This window comes from Sander lucioperca, chromosome 22, assembly GCF_008315115.2.
Source record: "Sander lucioperca isolate FBNREF2018 chromosome 22, SLUC_FBN_1.2, whole genome shotgun sequence".
NCBI lineage: Eukaryota > Metazoa > Chordata > Actinopteri > Perciformes > Percidae > Sander > Sander lucioperca.
Genome location: NC_050194.1, coordinates 26725788 through 26743287, shown reverse-complemented (window position 1 = coordinate 26743287; position 17500 = coordinate 26725788). Strand labels below are relative to the sequence as shown.

The 17500-nt window shown below is 43.6% G+C and overlaps 1 protein-coding gene across 3 annotated transcripts in view; it reads right to left on the bottom strand.

Moving 5' to 3' along the window:
• grid1b (glutamate receptor, ionotropic, delta 1b) overlaps positions 1 to 17500 on the bottom strand; it is a 669588-nt gene that overhangs the window by 67768 nt on the left and 584320 nt on the right. For all 3 annotated transcript variants that reach the window (XM_031314943.2, XM_035997526.1, XM_035997527.1), the window contains exons 9-12: positions 8861 to 8962; positions 6812 to 6934; positions 4333 to 4407; positions 2855 to 3200 (exon numbers count right to left, since the gene is read on the bottom strand). In XM_031314943.2, the coding sequence (XP_031170803.2) occupies positions 2855 to 3200; positions 4333 to 4407; positions 6812 to 6934; positions 8861 to 8962 (646 nt within the window). The remainder of the gene's footprint in view (positions 1 to 2854; positions 3201 to 4332; positions 4408 to 6811; positions 6935 to 8860; positions 8963 to 17500) is intronic.

Sequence of the window (17500 nt, the reverse complement as noted above, 5' to 3'; positions counted from 1 at the left end):
CATGCTAGCGTTAGCCATAGCGTTAGCATGCTAACGCTACGAGCTAATGGTTGCAGTTAGCCTGCTCGTTTCGGCTTGTGACGTCACAAGCCGTGCAGATTTTGACCAGCTCACCCAGAGACTGAAGGCAGGACACATTCAGAAACCGTATCTCACTCTAAACAGCATGGATGGATTTTTATCAAAGTTTGTATGCGTGTGGAAGCACCAGAGACACAACATAACTCCCCAAATCCCAGAAAAAGTGATTTTTTCATAATATGGGAACTTTAAAACATGTTTAAAACTTGCCCTGTTTAAGCCTGTTGGTGCTAACTCTAGCAGGAGGATAACACGGTGTAGGCAGCCTGATTGGTTTAGTTTTTCTCTCTACTGACAGTAGTAATTTACACACAACAGAGCTACGGGTTGAAATGAACCGGAATTCTCCTTTAATTTCGTAATTATGTCCATGATTCTGTCATCACAGAAGCTACTGGGCTCTTCATTAATGCTGCCATCAGTCTGTGACTGTTCCCTGCCGGGCCCTCGTCGGAAAAAGCTACTTTCCACCGAACTAAACAACTTTCCTGGGGGCAACCCTGAAAGGGCTGTATTCATGAATGTTGATTGGTTGATTGATTGCAGAATGTATGCAGGGATTTTTCTTTAGAAATGAGGCTAATTCACCTCATGTAAAAGCACCTTTCATGCACTGTTATGTTTGATCCTGACATCTACGGCACACATGGATCCTCACAGCTTCCCACACACAGAAACCTGCGTCCATTTCTTCACAGTGACGTTTCCTGGAGCTCTGTGCTCTCTGTAATTCATTTAAGCACTTTAAAGTTGTATGGCTTTGTTTCTGCTTCTGTGCTAAATATTTTAGGCGCTACAAATCCTCCCGTGACCATTGTTTCCCCTTTTTGTTGCCGTGTAATCCGTGCAACAGCTCCGAAATTAAAGCTCCACAAAATCAAACTGAAAGCCTTATTTACATGGCAGATAATCTTCCTTCTGCTGTTGATTGATTTCAGCCAAACAGCTGAGCTGCGATACTGTGAGAACATTTCAAACAGTTGCTCGTTTTTTGCTTTTTTTCACTTGACTTCCAGCTGATGTTTGTAGCCAGAGTGATTCCCTGCTCAGTTTCTCAGCAGCATAATGAGACACATGACTGCTACAGGAATCCAACCTGTGGACTGAGAGGTCTGAGGCCCTGAGGACCGTGGAGGGAGGAGGGATCACTGAGGATACAGAGAGCAGCCTTCCTGGAAGCCGTGCAGCTGAAGGAGTTGCTAACTCCGCCCAAACAGCCGACGCTTCAGAGGAAAGGGCGTCTTATCCCTGTAAAACACATTTGCTCGTTGCCTCTCTCCTCCCGTGATTTACTCGCGTCTCTCCCGTGAGGCACGGTTGCCTAACCCTAACCCGCTTGCCTCCCTTCCTCAATCGCCAAGACCCGCCCTTCAATAGCAGTCACACACTACTATTGGCCAGGCGTCCATGCTTACGCAAGGTATCGTCATAGACTGTATTTAAGAATGGACCAACAGATCCCATGTCTCTGGACGGAGACCAGTGAAGTCTCTTTCCCGGTGATGTCTGAGCGTTACTGAGCAGCCTCCAACTGAGCTTGAAGACGTAGATGTGACGTGAGCAACCTGTCTGAAAGTTGGAAGTCTTCTGGTAGCTGTGCCAAGAGAAATCTCAATCATTCCCAATCTAGCAGAGACGGAGAGCGTAGGTATATGTAAGGAGATAACATAGACACAGGCTAATTATTGATCACTAAAATGATAGTTAACATTAGTAATTAAACTTAAACAGCTAATGGAAGTCCAAACTGCCTGAGAGCTTCTCCTGTACTATACGGTAATTCCTCTACTATGAGACAGTAAGTCTCGTGGTTATGACCCAATCGTTAGCCTATTTTTATAAAAACGTCTGCTACGGAGCCATAACGTGAGCTACAAGGTAATGGAGCCTTTTATACATTGTCGTGTTTCTTTAGAAATAAACAATGGACAAATAGAGTCTTTAAACTCTTCAGATGTAAAGTTATTCTCTGTCAAAGTGACGTCAGAATGAATGGCAGTCAATGGGATGCTAACGGGAGGTGATGGCTTGGTAGCATCAAAATGGCGCCATAGGAGGTTCGCGGTCCGAGGAGAAGCTGACCCCCTTGGGTATCGTCATCCGATTTGTACAGGTCCTATCCCCCGCCCAATCGGCTATCCTTACCTTAACCACTCGAGGTCAATGCCCAACCCCAACCAATCGAGCTGCTATTGAAGGGCGGGTCTTGGCGTGGCCGTAGTAGGATTCGTAATTTCGCTTCCTGGAAGCCGTAGCAGCTGAAGGAGTCGCTAACTCCGCCCAAACAGCTGACGAACTCACGTGACGCTGCAGAGGAAAGGACGTCTCATCTCTCTAAAACACATTTGCTCCCCCCAAACCAACCTCCCTACGCAGAATTTCCCTCTTAAATACTCCTCTCTAAACCCCGTGTAGCTGCTGCTCTCCCCGGTACGTTCTGCAAACACGCTGAAGGGCGCTTTTTTCGTCGCTTCAGACGCTGACAGCCACTGTCCAAACATCCGTATTTTACGAGTTCGGAGTGAGAACGGATTGTAAATCTATGGTGCATTTAATTGCACATTTTGTAAAAAACCTATAACTATTGTTAAATCGAATCGTGGATTTGGAGTATCGTGACAGCCCTAATTATAATATACTTTTCCATTTTAAATGCTGGTGTGACCTAGACTTTACAGTGACTTTAAACAGGGACAGGTTCTGTATTTTACTAATGATGAACACATCTCGTTCTTCACCGTTGTAATGTGCGTTTACCATCTTTTTCTCTCACCTTGATGCACGAACGCTCCGTAAACAATCCAGATGGCGCTGTTCAGAGAGCCCGAGCCCACGCCGCCATTGGAGGGCTGTCCTGGCGGTGCATTCTGGGTAGCGGAGGAGCGCAGCGCCTGCAGCCTGTTGAGCAGGAAGATGAGCACTCCGACCACGGGAATGGCCGCGGCGATACAGGCCCAAACGGCCAGGTCGAAGGGCGCGAACAGAGAGAAGATGTTGATCTTTTCTTCGGGTTTTCGCAGCAGGATGCCAACGCTGTAGTCCAGGTAGCGCTTGCTGAAGTCGACCACGTTCTCCCGCTCCGGTGTGATGGTGATGGCCGACACCGCCAGGTCGGCTCTCTGGAGGAGGAGTGAGAGGCAGACGAGTAGGTAAGATATAGTTAGGTTGGTTGCATTTCTTTCTTGGGCGGCGCTAAGCTCCGGACGCAGTGACGGTGGCTCTGCTAAATAGTCTCAGGAAGGAACTGGTTCTGGAGGAACATTTGCACCCCGCAACAGAAAACTCCACATCCAATATTAAATCAAGTTAACTGTTGACACTATACAGTACCGTGAGCTATTTAAATGAGCTGATACATGGTTAAACCTCATTATCTCTTACCAGTGGATCTCTGTGTGTACTTCGTCCACATCAATCCCACCAATCAGTCCCAAAACCTCCCAGTTAGAGAGGAAATGACCTAAAATTATTCTTATTAAATCTTTACAATCATTCCCTGAAAGAACCGAGCTTGGTGACTTGTTGCAACATCAAAACTTTCTTCAAAATTTAATATTTTCAGCATGTAGCTAGCTTGAATTTTTATTTTTTTATTTTGTAACGATTATTTTTTGGGGCTTTTTCTGCCTTTATTTTTACAGGACAGCTGAATACATGACAGGGGAGAGAGAGGGGGGAATGACGTGCAGCAAAGGGCCGCAGGTCAGAGTCGAACCCGGGCCCGCTGCGTCGAGGAGTGAACCTCTAAACATGGGTGCCTGCTCTACCAACTGAGCTATCCGGGCGCCCCGCTAGCTCGAAGTTTGTTGTTGTTTCCCGAAGAAAAAGGATGTACTTCCGTTGATCCAGACTAGCCGATCAATAAGTATTCATGTTCTGATTTGGGTTACTCAGAGAGAGTGTACGGTGCCCAGAAGGCACCAAAATATGACGCGACTGAATATATCAGAGTGAGTTAAACGTTAGCATCGATGGTGTTTTAAGCTCCCAACGTCGACTTCAAGGCACCTAACCCTAACCTTAACCCTAACCATTGCCTAATCCTAGTACCTTCCAGACAGCGCTGCCTGGAAGACAATGTTGGGGGCTTAAAACAGCAAACACCCAAACGTTACGAGCTTAAACAGTCGTTTTCTATTGAACCATGTGATCCTTTATCTCGTTTAGTAGACCCAGTTGCATTCGGGTGTGATCATTTAGTATTTACTGGGAATTAGTTTGAAGTAATTAACAAGTAAACTTGAGTTTTACCTTGTTGATGAGATCCCCAATCATGCCGTTCCACGAGCCGTTGGGAAGTTGAGATCCGTATTTACTGTCTGCCACCTGGAGGAAAGTCATACATGTTAGTCAGGGTTTCTGCAGGTTTCAACAAGTCAAATTTAAGGTTTTTTAAGATCTTTTTAAGACCTTTATGAATGAAATTTAAGACCTATATCATGACATAAAAGTACACCGAAATGCAGAGTCACAACAGTACTATAAAATTATTTAAATTGAATAAAAGCGACAGAGAAATTATAATCTGTACATATACAGCGAATTATATGTGGGACTAGTGAAAGGAAGAACTACAACAACCCAGAATAAAAAAACTAACATTTCAGTGAGCATTAGAGGTAGCGTTACATGGACATAGGGAAATTTAAGACTTGTTTAAAATTATTTAGGACCTAGAACACAATATTTTCGCGAATTTTAGACTTTTTTTAGACCTTTTAAGACCCCGCGGAAACCTTGCTAGTGAGTTCATATCACAAGTTCAGGACTTTATTTAAAAAAAATAAAAACTCTCCATATTTCAGAGGCTTAACCCATGAGAAAATCCAGTGAAAGCTGAAGTTATTCAGCCGATACTCGATAGCTTCAACATGCCTCAAGATGTCTGTACCAGATGTGATTCTGTTTCAATGAGACACCAAAGACTAGTGTGAGAAAACCAATTCTCACAGTGGGACTGCTGCTTCGACCCCCGCCGACAAACCCGATCACAATACAGCATGAACAAACTGGCCAACGTGACATTGTAAGCAGACAAACTGTATATCCCAATCAGGACACAAAGCTCGGTCTCCTGTGTGAAAGTGAAAGTGAAAGTGTTTGACAGACTAAGGTAAGTTCAGACATGACAAACCGCAGGGGTTTTGCAGCCGGGGGATGTCACTTAATTGGCTAATTTGTGTGACATCCTGTTGTGTTCTTTAACTAACACTGTACCTTTAACTGTACGACAATATATACATATAAATATATATATATATGGGCAATATATGAGTTGTGCAATATCTTAATGTGCAAGGGCTGTGCTACACTTATTGCGGAGAATGCAGCCGACAGGGTTGGTCAATTACAACATTTCAATGAAAGGAGGAGTTAATGTGCTTATTATATAGGGACCTGTCTAATGGCGTTTTTCCATTACATGGTACCTGCTCGACCCGCCTCGACTCTACTCGCCTCGACTCGACTCGGCACACTGTGCGTCCGTTTTCCATTGCATATTTTAGTACCGCCTCAGCGTGGCTGGTCGTCTTGCCGGCTCGACGCACACACCAGCGCACAAGTATAAACATCAGGCCACTTGAGCTTGTTTTACAGTTCTGTGGAGGCTCCACGCTGAGCTTTCTCCGTAGCCTGTGTAATATGTGGCCTGATGTATACATTTGTCAGCTGGTGTGTGCGTCGAGCCAGCATGTGTGTGTGTACGTAGGCTACGGTGAAAGCTCTGCCTGGAGCCTCCGCAGAACTGTACAACAAGCGGCGCCGCAGTAAACTGCCGTGACCTAACGTACACACACAGAACGTGGAAGATGTGTTGTTGCCAGAAGACACATTTAGTTTCAGAAGAAGCTGGAGGCAGCAAAAAAAAAATACACAGCTGGCTAAACTGTTTAAAAATAGCGGGTTTGTTCAGGACACCCCCGTCTGTCGCTTTCACGTCACCTTTTCGGCTCGCCTCAGCTCGCTGGGAACCTCGACTGTGGAGGTACTAAAAGAAGTACCTGTTAGCAGGTACCAGGGACTTTTTTTCGTAATGGAAAACCAAAAAAGGCGAGTAGAGTCGAGGCGAGTCGAGCTGGTACCATGTGATGGAAAAGCGCCATAATGTATATGAGAGTATTACTATATAGGTACCTGTCTAATGTATATGAGAGTATTACTATATAGGTACCTGTCTAATGTATATGAGAGTATTACTATATAGGTACCTGTCTAATGTATATGAGAGTATGTGTTGAGAGATGTGTGTTTTCTGTATTTTGGGTTGTCTTTGTAAAGCTGCAGAACGGACAAAACAAATTTCCCTTCCGGAACAATATAGTATGTCTTATCTTATCTTATTTTTAAATTGTGTTCACCAAACATTGATTGCACAATCTGATGCCTCAAAAGTGACACACGCCAGATTTCTTCGACCAATCTCACACACTGCGACACACACACACACACACACTGAATGATCGCACGGTGTGTAAAGGCTTCAAGGGAACAACACAGAAATCTATTTAGCCTTAAAAATTACGTGAAAGTAGTAGTAAGTAGTAAGTACTCTATGCAAAGTTTAACAAAGTCTGTTAACAGGAATGTCTCAGAAACTACGGGGGAAGATGGTTAAAGCCTAAAGTGTGATATGAAAGCATCCAAAAAGTGGTTAAGGTGTTAAATCTAAAGCTGGACAGAGTTTTTTACTCTTGTGAACTGTGTGAATGTGACATCTGATCAGTCCTACCTGGTAGATCTCATATTTGAAGCCCAGGATTTTGGCGAGGGCGTCCAGGACGTCGATGGAGAATCCTTTATATCTCTTTGGCTGCCCCAAGATGTTCTCTGCCACCATGACGAAAGGATCCTCCTGCAGAGAGAGAGAGAGCGAGAGAGAGAGAGAGAGAGGGACATAGAGACAGAGACAGAGAGAGAGAGAGAGAGAGAGAGAGAGAGAGAGAGAGAGAGAGAAACTTAAATTTAAACATAAATTAATTTAACATGTTTGACCAGAAGATATAACAGTGTGCAGAGGTTTGTTACATAATCGTCGCCTTTTCAAATGTGTAGAAATGGTGGTTAGGGCAGAAAGGGAGGTGTGTGTGTCTGTGTGTGTGTGTGTGTGTGTGTGTATGTGTGTGTGTGTGTCTCTGTCTGTGTGTGTGTGTGTGTGTGTATATGTGTGTGTGTGTGTGTGTGTGTGTGTGTGTGTGTGTGTGTGTGTGTGTGTGTGTGTGTGTGTGTGTGTGTGTGTGTGTGTGTCTCTGTCTATGTCGGTCTGTGTGTGTGTGTGTGTGTGTGTGTGTCTGTGTGTGTGTGTGTGTGTGTGTGTCTCTGTCTGTGTCTGTGTCTGTGTGTGTGTGTGTGTGTGTGTGTGTGTGTCTGTGTGTGTGTGTGTGTGTGTGTGTGTGTCTCTGTCTGTGTCTGTGTCTGTGTGTGTGTGTGTGTGTGTGTGTGTGTGTGTGTGTGTGTGTGTGTCTTTGTGTGTGTGTGTGTGTGTGTGTGTGTGTGTGTGTGTCTTTGTGTGTGTGTGTGTGTGTGTGTGTGTGTGTGTGTGTGTGTGTGTCTTTGTGTGTGTGTGTCTGTGTGTGTGTGTGTGTGTGTGTGTGTGTGTGTGTCTCTGTCTGTGTCTGTGTCTGTGTGTGTGTGTGTGTGTGTGTGTGTGTGTGTGTGTGTGTGTGTGTGTGTGTGTGTCTGTGTGTGTGTGTGTGTGTGTGTGTGTGTGTGTGTGTGTGTGTGTGTGTGTGTGTGTGTGTAGGAGTTCCAGTGTAGTGTCAGAGCTGGCAGCTGGAAGTCTTGCAGCTGCATGGACCGACGGCAGGGTGAAGGTGTTAGTCTCGCTCGGTTACACCTGCGTCTCTGCGCTGCTGCTGCTGCTGCTGCTGCTTGTTTTTCGACGTGGGGGTCCGTCAGATAGACATTCATAGTTTTAAAAATATCAATGAACAACAAAGCAATCCAGCTCCCCTGGCCGAAATAGACCGAAATAATAACATTAAAAGAAATACATATAAACCATGATAAGATCTAGTGAATAAATGTTGATTAAAACAGCTGGTATGATTTCATGCATTTCCAATGAGTTTGGAGCTTTAACGAGGCTACCGCGGACCGCTGGTTAGCTTGAAATGCTAGTATTCGGAGCATGGGGACACTCAAATTAAATCGCTATTTAATACCACTAAAAAGGCTCGAAATATCACCACACTTTAACGTTAGCATAATTAGATCCCTAAATGTGAACCGAAGCATTTACAACGATGTAAGTGTACAGATAGTTTATTAAAAAGATAGATTATAAAGACAGTCACGTTCATGTTTACTTGCGGGGAGCAGAGATGGGAAGTAATGAAGTACACATACTTTGTTACTGTACTCAAGTAGATTTTTCAGATATTTTTACTATACTTTACTATTTATTTTTGTGCCGACTTTTTACTTTTACTCCTTACATTTTAACACGAATATCGGTACTTTCTACTCATTACATTTTACCAAATTGGCTCGTTACTTTAGTTTCAAATAATTTCAGTGGAGTTACCGTTAGTATTTTTCGCGTCATCAATACCGAATTCACCGCTGTTACAACATCTGGTAGGAAACATCCGGAAGAATACGAGTTGTGATGAAGGAATCTACAGACAGCAGCCAGAATGCAGCAACTTCAGGTACGGCAAAGGAAGGACAGTCACTGTTTACTCCATTAATGAGTTTACTGTGTTCATGGACTGAGGATGGGACGAGGATTCGGTGCATCCCTAATTTTAATATCTGCTTTTCCACAGGTGTTACCTACCAGTAAAGTGACCACTTTGACCGTCACCCCCTGCATGCCGTTCTCTATGCGACTCTCCTTCAGACTGCCGTTCAGGCCGTGAACAGAGTCCCACGTAGCCAGCTGCAGAAAACACAGAGAAGACATAATGAAAACACTATACATTAACATCAATAGCAAATGATTTCATTTGTTTGTGTGTCAAAGGTCTCCAGAGAAACCAAAGACAGGGGAATGCAACAGGCAGAGCAACCGTCAATTAAACAATTGGTACATGGCTCACAGGCTGCAATTATACAATTTGTTCACTGCTCTCATTGGATTACGTGTCGCAGAGTTCGCTGCTGCTAATGAGACAGGGACAAAGAGAGACAATTAAGAGACATCTATGCAGCACGCCAACAGCCCACTCCAGCATGTTTCTATTTGATGCATTTTCAGCCACACACAAAAGCAAACGGACATAATTAGGTCCAAAATAAGCCTCTATTGTCTTCTCCAACGAACCCCTCAAAGCCCCAAACATGCCTCTCAGGATAATGAACTCAAAGAGCCTGGGACAGCAATGGGAATATTCCAAATATATATGAAGTCTTTGTTGTAAAAGGATCATGGAGATGTTATGCATGTAACAGAGAAGTAACTGCTAATTACTGACATAAACAAGCAGAGAAAATGTACGGAAACATTTTGGATGGAGACTTTTGTTGCGTAGCTACCACCTTTTTCTCCAACGTGATATCACGACTTTGCGTAAACATACACGCCCACATTCTTAAGCCAAGTGGCGTGTTATCTGTACGCATTTTTAAGCTATCCGTGTGTATGTCTACGCTGTATACAGCGGACGTAAACATACACGTCATCGGGAGAAGAAAGCTACGGTTGGGTTTAGGAAACGTGACACGCGGGACACGATCCCCAGTCTCCTGGGTGAAAGTCCTGTGTTTGACCGATCCTCCCCCCCCCCCCAAGGTAATTTAAGTCAATGGAGGCAAAACGGCGTTGACAAACACGCTAAAAAGTAGGGCTGAACAATTAATTGCATTTGCGATAATATCGCGATATGTTAAAACGCGATTTCCTAATCGCAAAGGCTGTGATTTGGTCACATGGCTCGCAATCAGTCTGCACTCCGCAGAGAAAGCATCAACTAGCACGCTAACGTTACGTCGTACCTTGAGCTGATTTCTGTCATTCAAACAACTCTGAGTTGTAGTTTAAAACTTTTACAGACATTTTAATAAAATGAAGGGTTTTATTCTGGTTCGAGTCCATACGTGAAGTTAATGGATACAGACACGCAGAACTCAAGGCTCGGTTGGCAACGATTAGCTCTGATTAGCGGTTAGCTCCGGTTAGCGGTTAGCTCCGTTATAAAGATATGAGTGGAGGAGCTGCCACTGAGAGGGGTAACAACCAGACTGATAAATGACGTTCGGGGAGCTTTCACAGCAGCGTGGCCGCGGTGTTTCAACAGTTTTATTAGTACAGTTAATCCCACGACAAGAACACCAAGCAACTAGCTAACGTAACGATAGCCTCTCTGAACAAGAACACCAGCAACATGCTAACGTAACGGTAGCCTCTCTGAACAAGAACACCAGCAACTAGCTAACGTAACGATAGCCTCTCTGAACAAGAACACCAGCAACTAGCTAACGTAACGATAGCCTCTCTGAACAAGAACACCAGCAACTAGCTAACGCAACGATAGCCTCTCTGAACAAGAACACCAGCAACTAGCTAACGTAACGATAGCCTCTCTGAACAAGAACACCAGCAACTAGCTAACGTAACGATAGCCTCTCTGAACAAGAACACCAGCAACTAGCTAACGCAACGATAGCCTCTCTGAACAAGAACACCAGCAACTAGCTAACGTAACGATAGCCTCTCTGAACAAGAACACCAGCAACTAGCTAACGCAACGGTAGCCTCTCTGAACAAGAACACCAGCAACTAGCTAACGCAACGGTAGCCTCTCTGAACAAGAACACCAGCAACTAGCTAACGTAACGATAGCCTCTCTGAACAAGAACACCAGCAACTAGCTAACGTAACGATAGCCTCTCTGAACAAGAACACCAGCAACTAGCTAACGTAACGATAGCCTCTCTGAACAAGAACACCAGCAACTAGCTAACGTAACGATAGCCTCTCTGAACAAGAACACCAGCAACTAGCTAACGCAACGGTAGCCTCTCTGAACAAGAACACCAGCAACTAGCTAACGTAACGATAGCCTCTCTGAACAAGAACACCAGCAACTAGCTAACGTAACGATAGCCTCTCTGAACAAGAACACCAGCAACTAGCTAACGTAACGGTAGCCTCTCTGAACAAGAACACCAGCAACTAGCTAACGCAACGGTAGCCTCTCTGAACAAGAACACCAGCAACTAGCTAACGTAACGATAGCCTCTCTGAACAAGAACACCAGCAACTAGCTAACGTAACGATAGCCTCTCTGAACAAGAACACCAGCAACTAGCTAACGTAACGATAGCCTCTCTGAACAAGAACACCAGCAACTAGCTAACGCAACGATAGCCTCTCTGAACAAGAACACCAGCAACATGCTAACGTAACGGTAGCCTCTCTGAACAAGAACACCAGCAACTAGCTAACGTAACGATAGCCTCTCTGAACAAGAACACCAGCAACTAGCTAACGTAACGATAGCCTCTCTGAACAAGAACACCAGCAACTAGCTAACGCAACGATAGCCTCTCTGAACAAGAACACCAGCAACTAGCTAACGTAACGATAGCCTCTCTGAACAAGAACACCAGCAACTAGCTAACGTAACGATAGCCTCTCTGAACAAGAACACCAGCAACTAGCTAACGTAACGATAGCCTCTCTGAACAAGAACACCAGCAACTAGCTAACGTAACGATAGCCTCTCTGAACAAGAACACCAGCAACTAGCTAACGCAACGGTAGCCTCTCTGAACAAGAACACCAGCAACTAGCTAACGTAACGGTAGCCTCTCTGAACAAGAACACCAGCAACTAGCTAACGTAACGGTAGCCTCTCTGAACAAGAACACCAGCAACTAGCTAACGTAACGATAGCCTCTCTGAACAAGAACACCAGCAACTAGCTAACGTAACGATAGCCTCTCTGAACAAGAACACCAGCAACTAGCTAACGTAACGATAGCCTCTCTGAACAAGAACACCAGCAACTAGCTAACGCAACGGTAGCCTCTCTGAACAAGAACACCAGCAACTAGCTAACGTAACGATAGCCTCTCTGAACAAGAACACCAGCAACTAGCTAACGTAACGATAGCCTCTCTGAACAAGAACACCAGCAACTAGCTAACGTAACGGTAGCCTCTCTGAACAAGAACACCAGCAACTAGCTAACGCAACGGTAGCCTCTCTGAACAAGAACACCAGCAACTAGCTAACGTAACGATAGCCTCTCTGAACAAGAACACCAGCAACTAGCTAACGTAACGATAGCCTCTCTGAACAAGAACACCAGCAACTAGCTAACGTAACGATAGCCTCTCTGAACAAGAACACCAGCAACTAGCTAACGCAACGATAGCCTCTCTGAACAAGAACACCAGCAACTAGCTAACGTAACGATAGCCTCTCTGAACAAGAACACCAGCAACTAGCTAACGCAACGATAGCCTCTCTGAACAAGAACACCAGCAACTAGCTAACGTAACGATAGCCTCTCTGAACAAGAACACCAGCAACTAGCTAACGTAACGATAGCCTCTCTGAACAAGAACACCAGCAACTAGCTAACGTAACGATAGCCTCTCTGAACAAGAACACCAGCAACTAGCTAACGCAACGATAGCCTCTCTGAACAAGAACACCAGCAACTAGCTAACGTAACGATAGCCTCTCTGAACAAGAACACCAGCAACTAGCTAACGTAACGATAGCCTCTCTGAACAAGAACACCAGCAACTAGCTAACGCAACGATAGCCTCTCTGAACAAGTGCACACGGCAGCACGCAACTTCACGAGGGGGAGGGGCTGGAGGCAGCTCCTCTCTGTGCGCTGTAAAAAATTACACTGTTGTGTGTGTGTGTGTGTGTGTGTGTGTATATATACTATATTTTTACTTTTTTAACTGTCTAGTGTGTAATTGTGTGTTGTTCATACTATAAAATGATTTATTGTTTGTCTTTGTTGAATAATACAGAAGACAAAGAGCTTAAAAAAAATAATCGAATCGCAATATTTGGGAAAAAAATCGCAATTAGATTATTTTCAAAAATCGTTCAGCCCTACTAAAAAGCGATTATGCGTCTTGATAACACGCCAATAATTGCAGACGAATTGGCGTGTCATACATAGGCCATTTCATGAGATCAGTCTGTTCTTCTCTATCCCTGTTTCCTGTTTATATCTACTGACACCAACATGATATTATATCTATCACTATTATATCTATCACTATTTATTTAGTCATGGTAAGTACAAAAATATATCCTACTAAGTCTAACGAATGTGATTCAGATTCATCCAGTGTACAAATTGATTTTTTTATGCAAGTCTGGACAGCAAGAAAAACACATAAAATGTGATTTTTGCAAAATTTGATCCACACCACAGTGGTAGCTTGGTCTGAAATGTGATTCCAATCAGATTTCTAGAAATGCGTCTCAGTCCCGACGCTCTGGCCGCTCAAATTGGATCTCGAGGTGTCTGTTGTGTCACTCCCAGCACGACGGGAGTATTCAAAATAAATAAATGTTTTCACTCTGTTGGTATTACACACAGGCCTGAATTACACACACATGCTCAGCACCTATACATGCACTAATGGAGCAACCCGGTCTCACAGCTGGTCGTGTAAATGTCACGTTATTCTTAATCTATTGATACGTGTTCACGGGGTTTTTCTCGTTTTTTTTATGTGTAAATGTCACCGAAAAGGATGCTCCATAAGCTGGGAGGCGGCCGCAAGGCGGCCCGCTGGGGACGCGCCACAATAACGGGATGGCGGAGGTTGGGTTTAGGAAAAACCTTACGGGGAAAGGGCGCCTTACACGCCGGGACACGGCCACGGGGGACAGGGGACGCGCCACAGTAACACACGGGACAAAACGCCACATGCGGGGACGCCATCAACGGGAAACAAAGTGCCACGATCCCCGGGAAACAAAGCGCCACACGCGGGACGCGATCCCCGCTCGCCCGGGTGAAAGTCCTGTGATGTTTGACCAATCCTCCACCCCGACCAGCGTCCCTATGCGGATTTTCAGCTCTTTATACTACTCCCTACCATATTCGTGCTGTGGCCACGAAATATGCTTCCCATTGAAATACATTACTTCACATTTTTGTGCTGCCACCACGTAAAAAATGAGAAAAACGTCTCCGTGAACACGTATCAATAGATTAAAAATAACCTGACATTTACTGCCGTGAGACCGGGCTGAATGGAGAGATTTCAGAGTGAGGGGGGGAGCTGCACATGGAAAGGCGCCCCGAGCAGTTGGGGGTTTGGTGCCTTGCACAAGAGCACCTTGGCAGTGCCCAGGAGGTGAACTGGCTCCTCTCCAGCTACCAGTCCACCACCATACTTTGGTCCATATGGGGACCTGCAACCCTCCGGTTCCCAACCCAACTCCCCTACTGACTGAGCTACTGCCTCCCCACTTTGTGGAGAGGCAAAATGATGGATGCCCATTTTTTTATGCTTCCATGTTGGAAAGCCAGCGTAGCTACGTCGTTACCACAGCGAACCACGCACATTTGATTTATTTCTTTATTTGAAAGGGGACAGTGGACATTAATCAACATTAAAACAATGTAAATGTGCCCGAGTTAGCTCAAAAGTGCAAATTTTCATCGGTAGTCCCCCAGCCAGATGTAAAACAGGCAGCCTTTAAAAATAATGACAAGTATACAATCACACAATAAAATTACATACAACACATTGTGGTTAATAAATAAAATTCATGTAAAATACTTATATAACGTTTAAATTAGGGCTGTCAATCGATTAAATTCTATCTATCTATTCTAAATCTATTCTATTCTAATCTAATTAATTACATACGCTATGATTAATTAATCAAAATTAATCGCATACATAATTAACGGTGCCTGAACCGATACTTTTTATGAAAGTAAAAAAAGAAAAGAAAACAAAGGGTACTAAACAACAGTCGGTGACATTAAAGAACGGCTTGTTTATTGCTAAGGCCATATGGTCAAAATTAAATGATTTAATAATAATGTATAACAATAACTTATTTCACTAGTAAATTGCTGTTGAACGACAAAAACAACCACCAGATGAGAAAAGGACATTTACAATAACTTCAAATGCACCACGAAGCTGTAGTTTACCAGTTTCATTGAACACAGTCAAACTTTACACCGTTCAGCGTTAGCTGTCAGCATTTTAACCGTGTTTAATCCAGCTACTAGCTAGCAGTAGGCTAACGTTAGCTGCTGTTGAGTATAGTGTTAACTAGCTAGCGGTAGGCTAACGTTAGCTGCTGTCGAGTATAGTGTTAACTAGCTAGCGGTAGGCTAACGTTAGCTGCTGTCGAGTATAGTGTTAACTAGCTAGCGGTAGGCTAACGTTAGCTGCTGTCGAGTATAGTGTTAACTAGCTAGCGGTAGGCTAACGTTAGCTGCTGTCGAGTATAGTGTTAACTAGCTAGCGGTAGGCTAACGTTAGCTGCTGTCGAGTATAGTGTTAACTAGCTAGCGGTAGGCTAACGTTAGCTGCTGTCGAGTATAGTGTTAACTAGCTAGCGGTAGGCTAACGTTAGCTGTTGTCGAGTATAGTGTTAACTAGCTAGCGGTAGGCTAACGTTAGCTGCTGTCGAGTATAGTGTTAACTAGCTAGCGGTAGGCTAACGTTAGCTGCTGTTGAGTATAGTGTTAACTAGCGTCACGTGCAGCGGTGTTTGTGTTTCCTGTATCGTCTTCAGAGCATCAGAGAGAAGAGCAGACATATCAGTGGCTCCAGATTTCGGTAGCCAGGGTTGGCAGGAAGAAGATTTTTACAAGTAAATGTTCCAGTTAATGATCCAGGCAGAACATTCTCGTCTCCCTCCTTCATTTTACAGTCCAATGGTGGCTAGAACGGCTGGAATAAATTAATCTGCATTATTTTTTTTAACGCGTTATTTTTTCTCTGATTAATTAATCGAAATGAACGCGTTATTTTGACAGCCATAATTTAAATGCACACAGAAAGCATTAGTGCCCACAAGTTTGGCTCTCTACAAGCCATTTTTTGGCATTCTTTTTGAATGAAAAGAAGGACAAAGACTCTCTAATGGTTGCCGGCACTAACCTAACCTACATACCGGTAGGTTAGTGATGTCTGGTCAAAGAAATCCGATCTGACAATGTGGATGTCTTTGTTGACAATGAGAAGCGAGGGATGAAGTGGTGCAGAAGGAGAGAGAGGCAGAAGAACAGCAACATCCCATTTCGTATTGTTTCTTCGGATTAATTAAAACGCACAGAACTCAGTGTGCAAGGACCTTCGGTCTTGTTGAATGCAACGTCTTAATATCTTGTCATAGTGAACATCTGAATTCATTTTTTGGTCATATGTCATTTTATTCTTGCAGGGTTTATAAAAAGTGCTGACTGATCTGAAAAGTCTTCCAGGGTTTGTGCGTTCAATCGTTACAGGAACTCCGACATCTAGACAGCTTTTCAATCAAGAAACTAACTATTTTAAGCTCAGCACCTGACGGCCAAATCAAACTACCGTATTTTCCGGACTATAAGTCGCACTTTTTTTCATACTTGAATTGAATTTATTTCAGGATAACCCCTTGAGATGTAGCATCTCATTTTCAAGGGGGTCCTGCACATATATACAAACACAAAAATTAGACATACAGTACATATACAAAAAAAAAAAATACATAAATACAAGCAATATACAAAACAATGCCGCGCTCACCTACCCTTGACCCCACAATTAACATAGCACAGTATATTGACAAAATAATCAACCAAATGCATTAGACAACTAATGTGTCATATATCAATATATCAATATGCCTTAACACAAAATATAACATACCGGATGCCATCACATCTCAAGAAAATAAATAAATAAGAAATAAATAAATAAGAAATAAACCATTTATATATAATATCCTTGGTGTCCCTAATTACAAGAACATGTAGTTTTAAGAAAAGAAAAAAGTGACGACTTGAATAAACCAAATGTAGAAATAGACCTCAAAAAAAGAGGAAGATTATTCCAATCAAATGGAGCTTTATACTGAAATGCTCTCCTACCAGATACAGAGAAAAGCCTTGGTACCGTAAAAAAAATAGTACTCATACTTTGGCTGGTCCTGCGACTTATAGTCAGGTGCGACTTATATATCAAAATATATATAATTTAACATGTTTTTAAATGTTTTTTCATGCTGAAAACATTACCATCTACAGCCGCGAGAGGCACTCTAGGCTTGTGACAACTATATGCTGCTCCTAAAGACGACTGAGAAAGAAAAGAAAATCTTATTCTGCAGATTACAAACTGCAGGTAGTAAAATACGCAGCCGAAAACGGTAATCGAGCAGCACAAAGAAAGTTTGGAGTGAGAGAGAAACTTGCGAGGGACTGGCGAAAAAGGTGACTCTTACTGCAATGAAGGAAACAAAGAAAGCTAATCGGCTAATCGG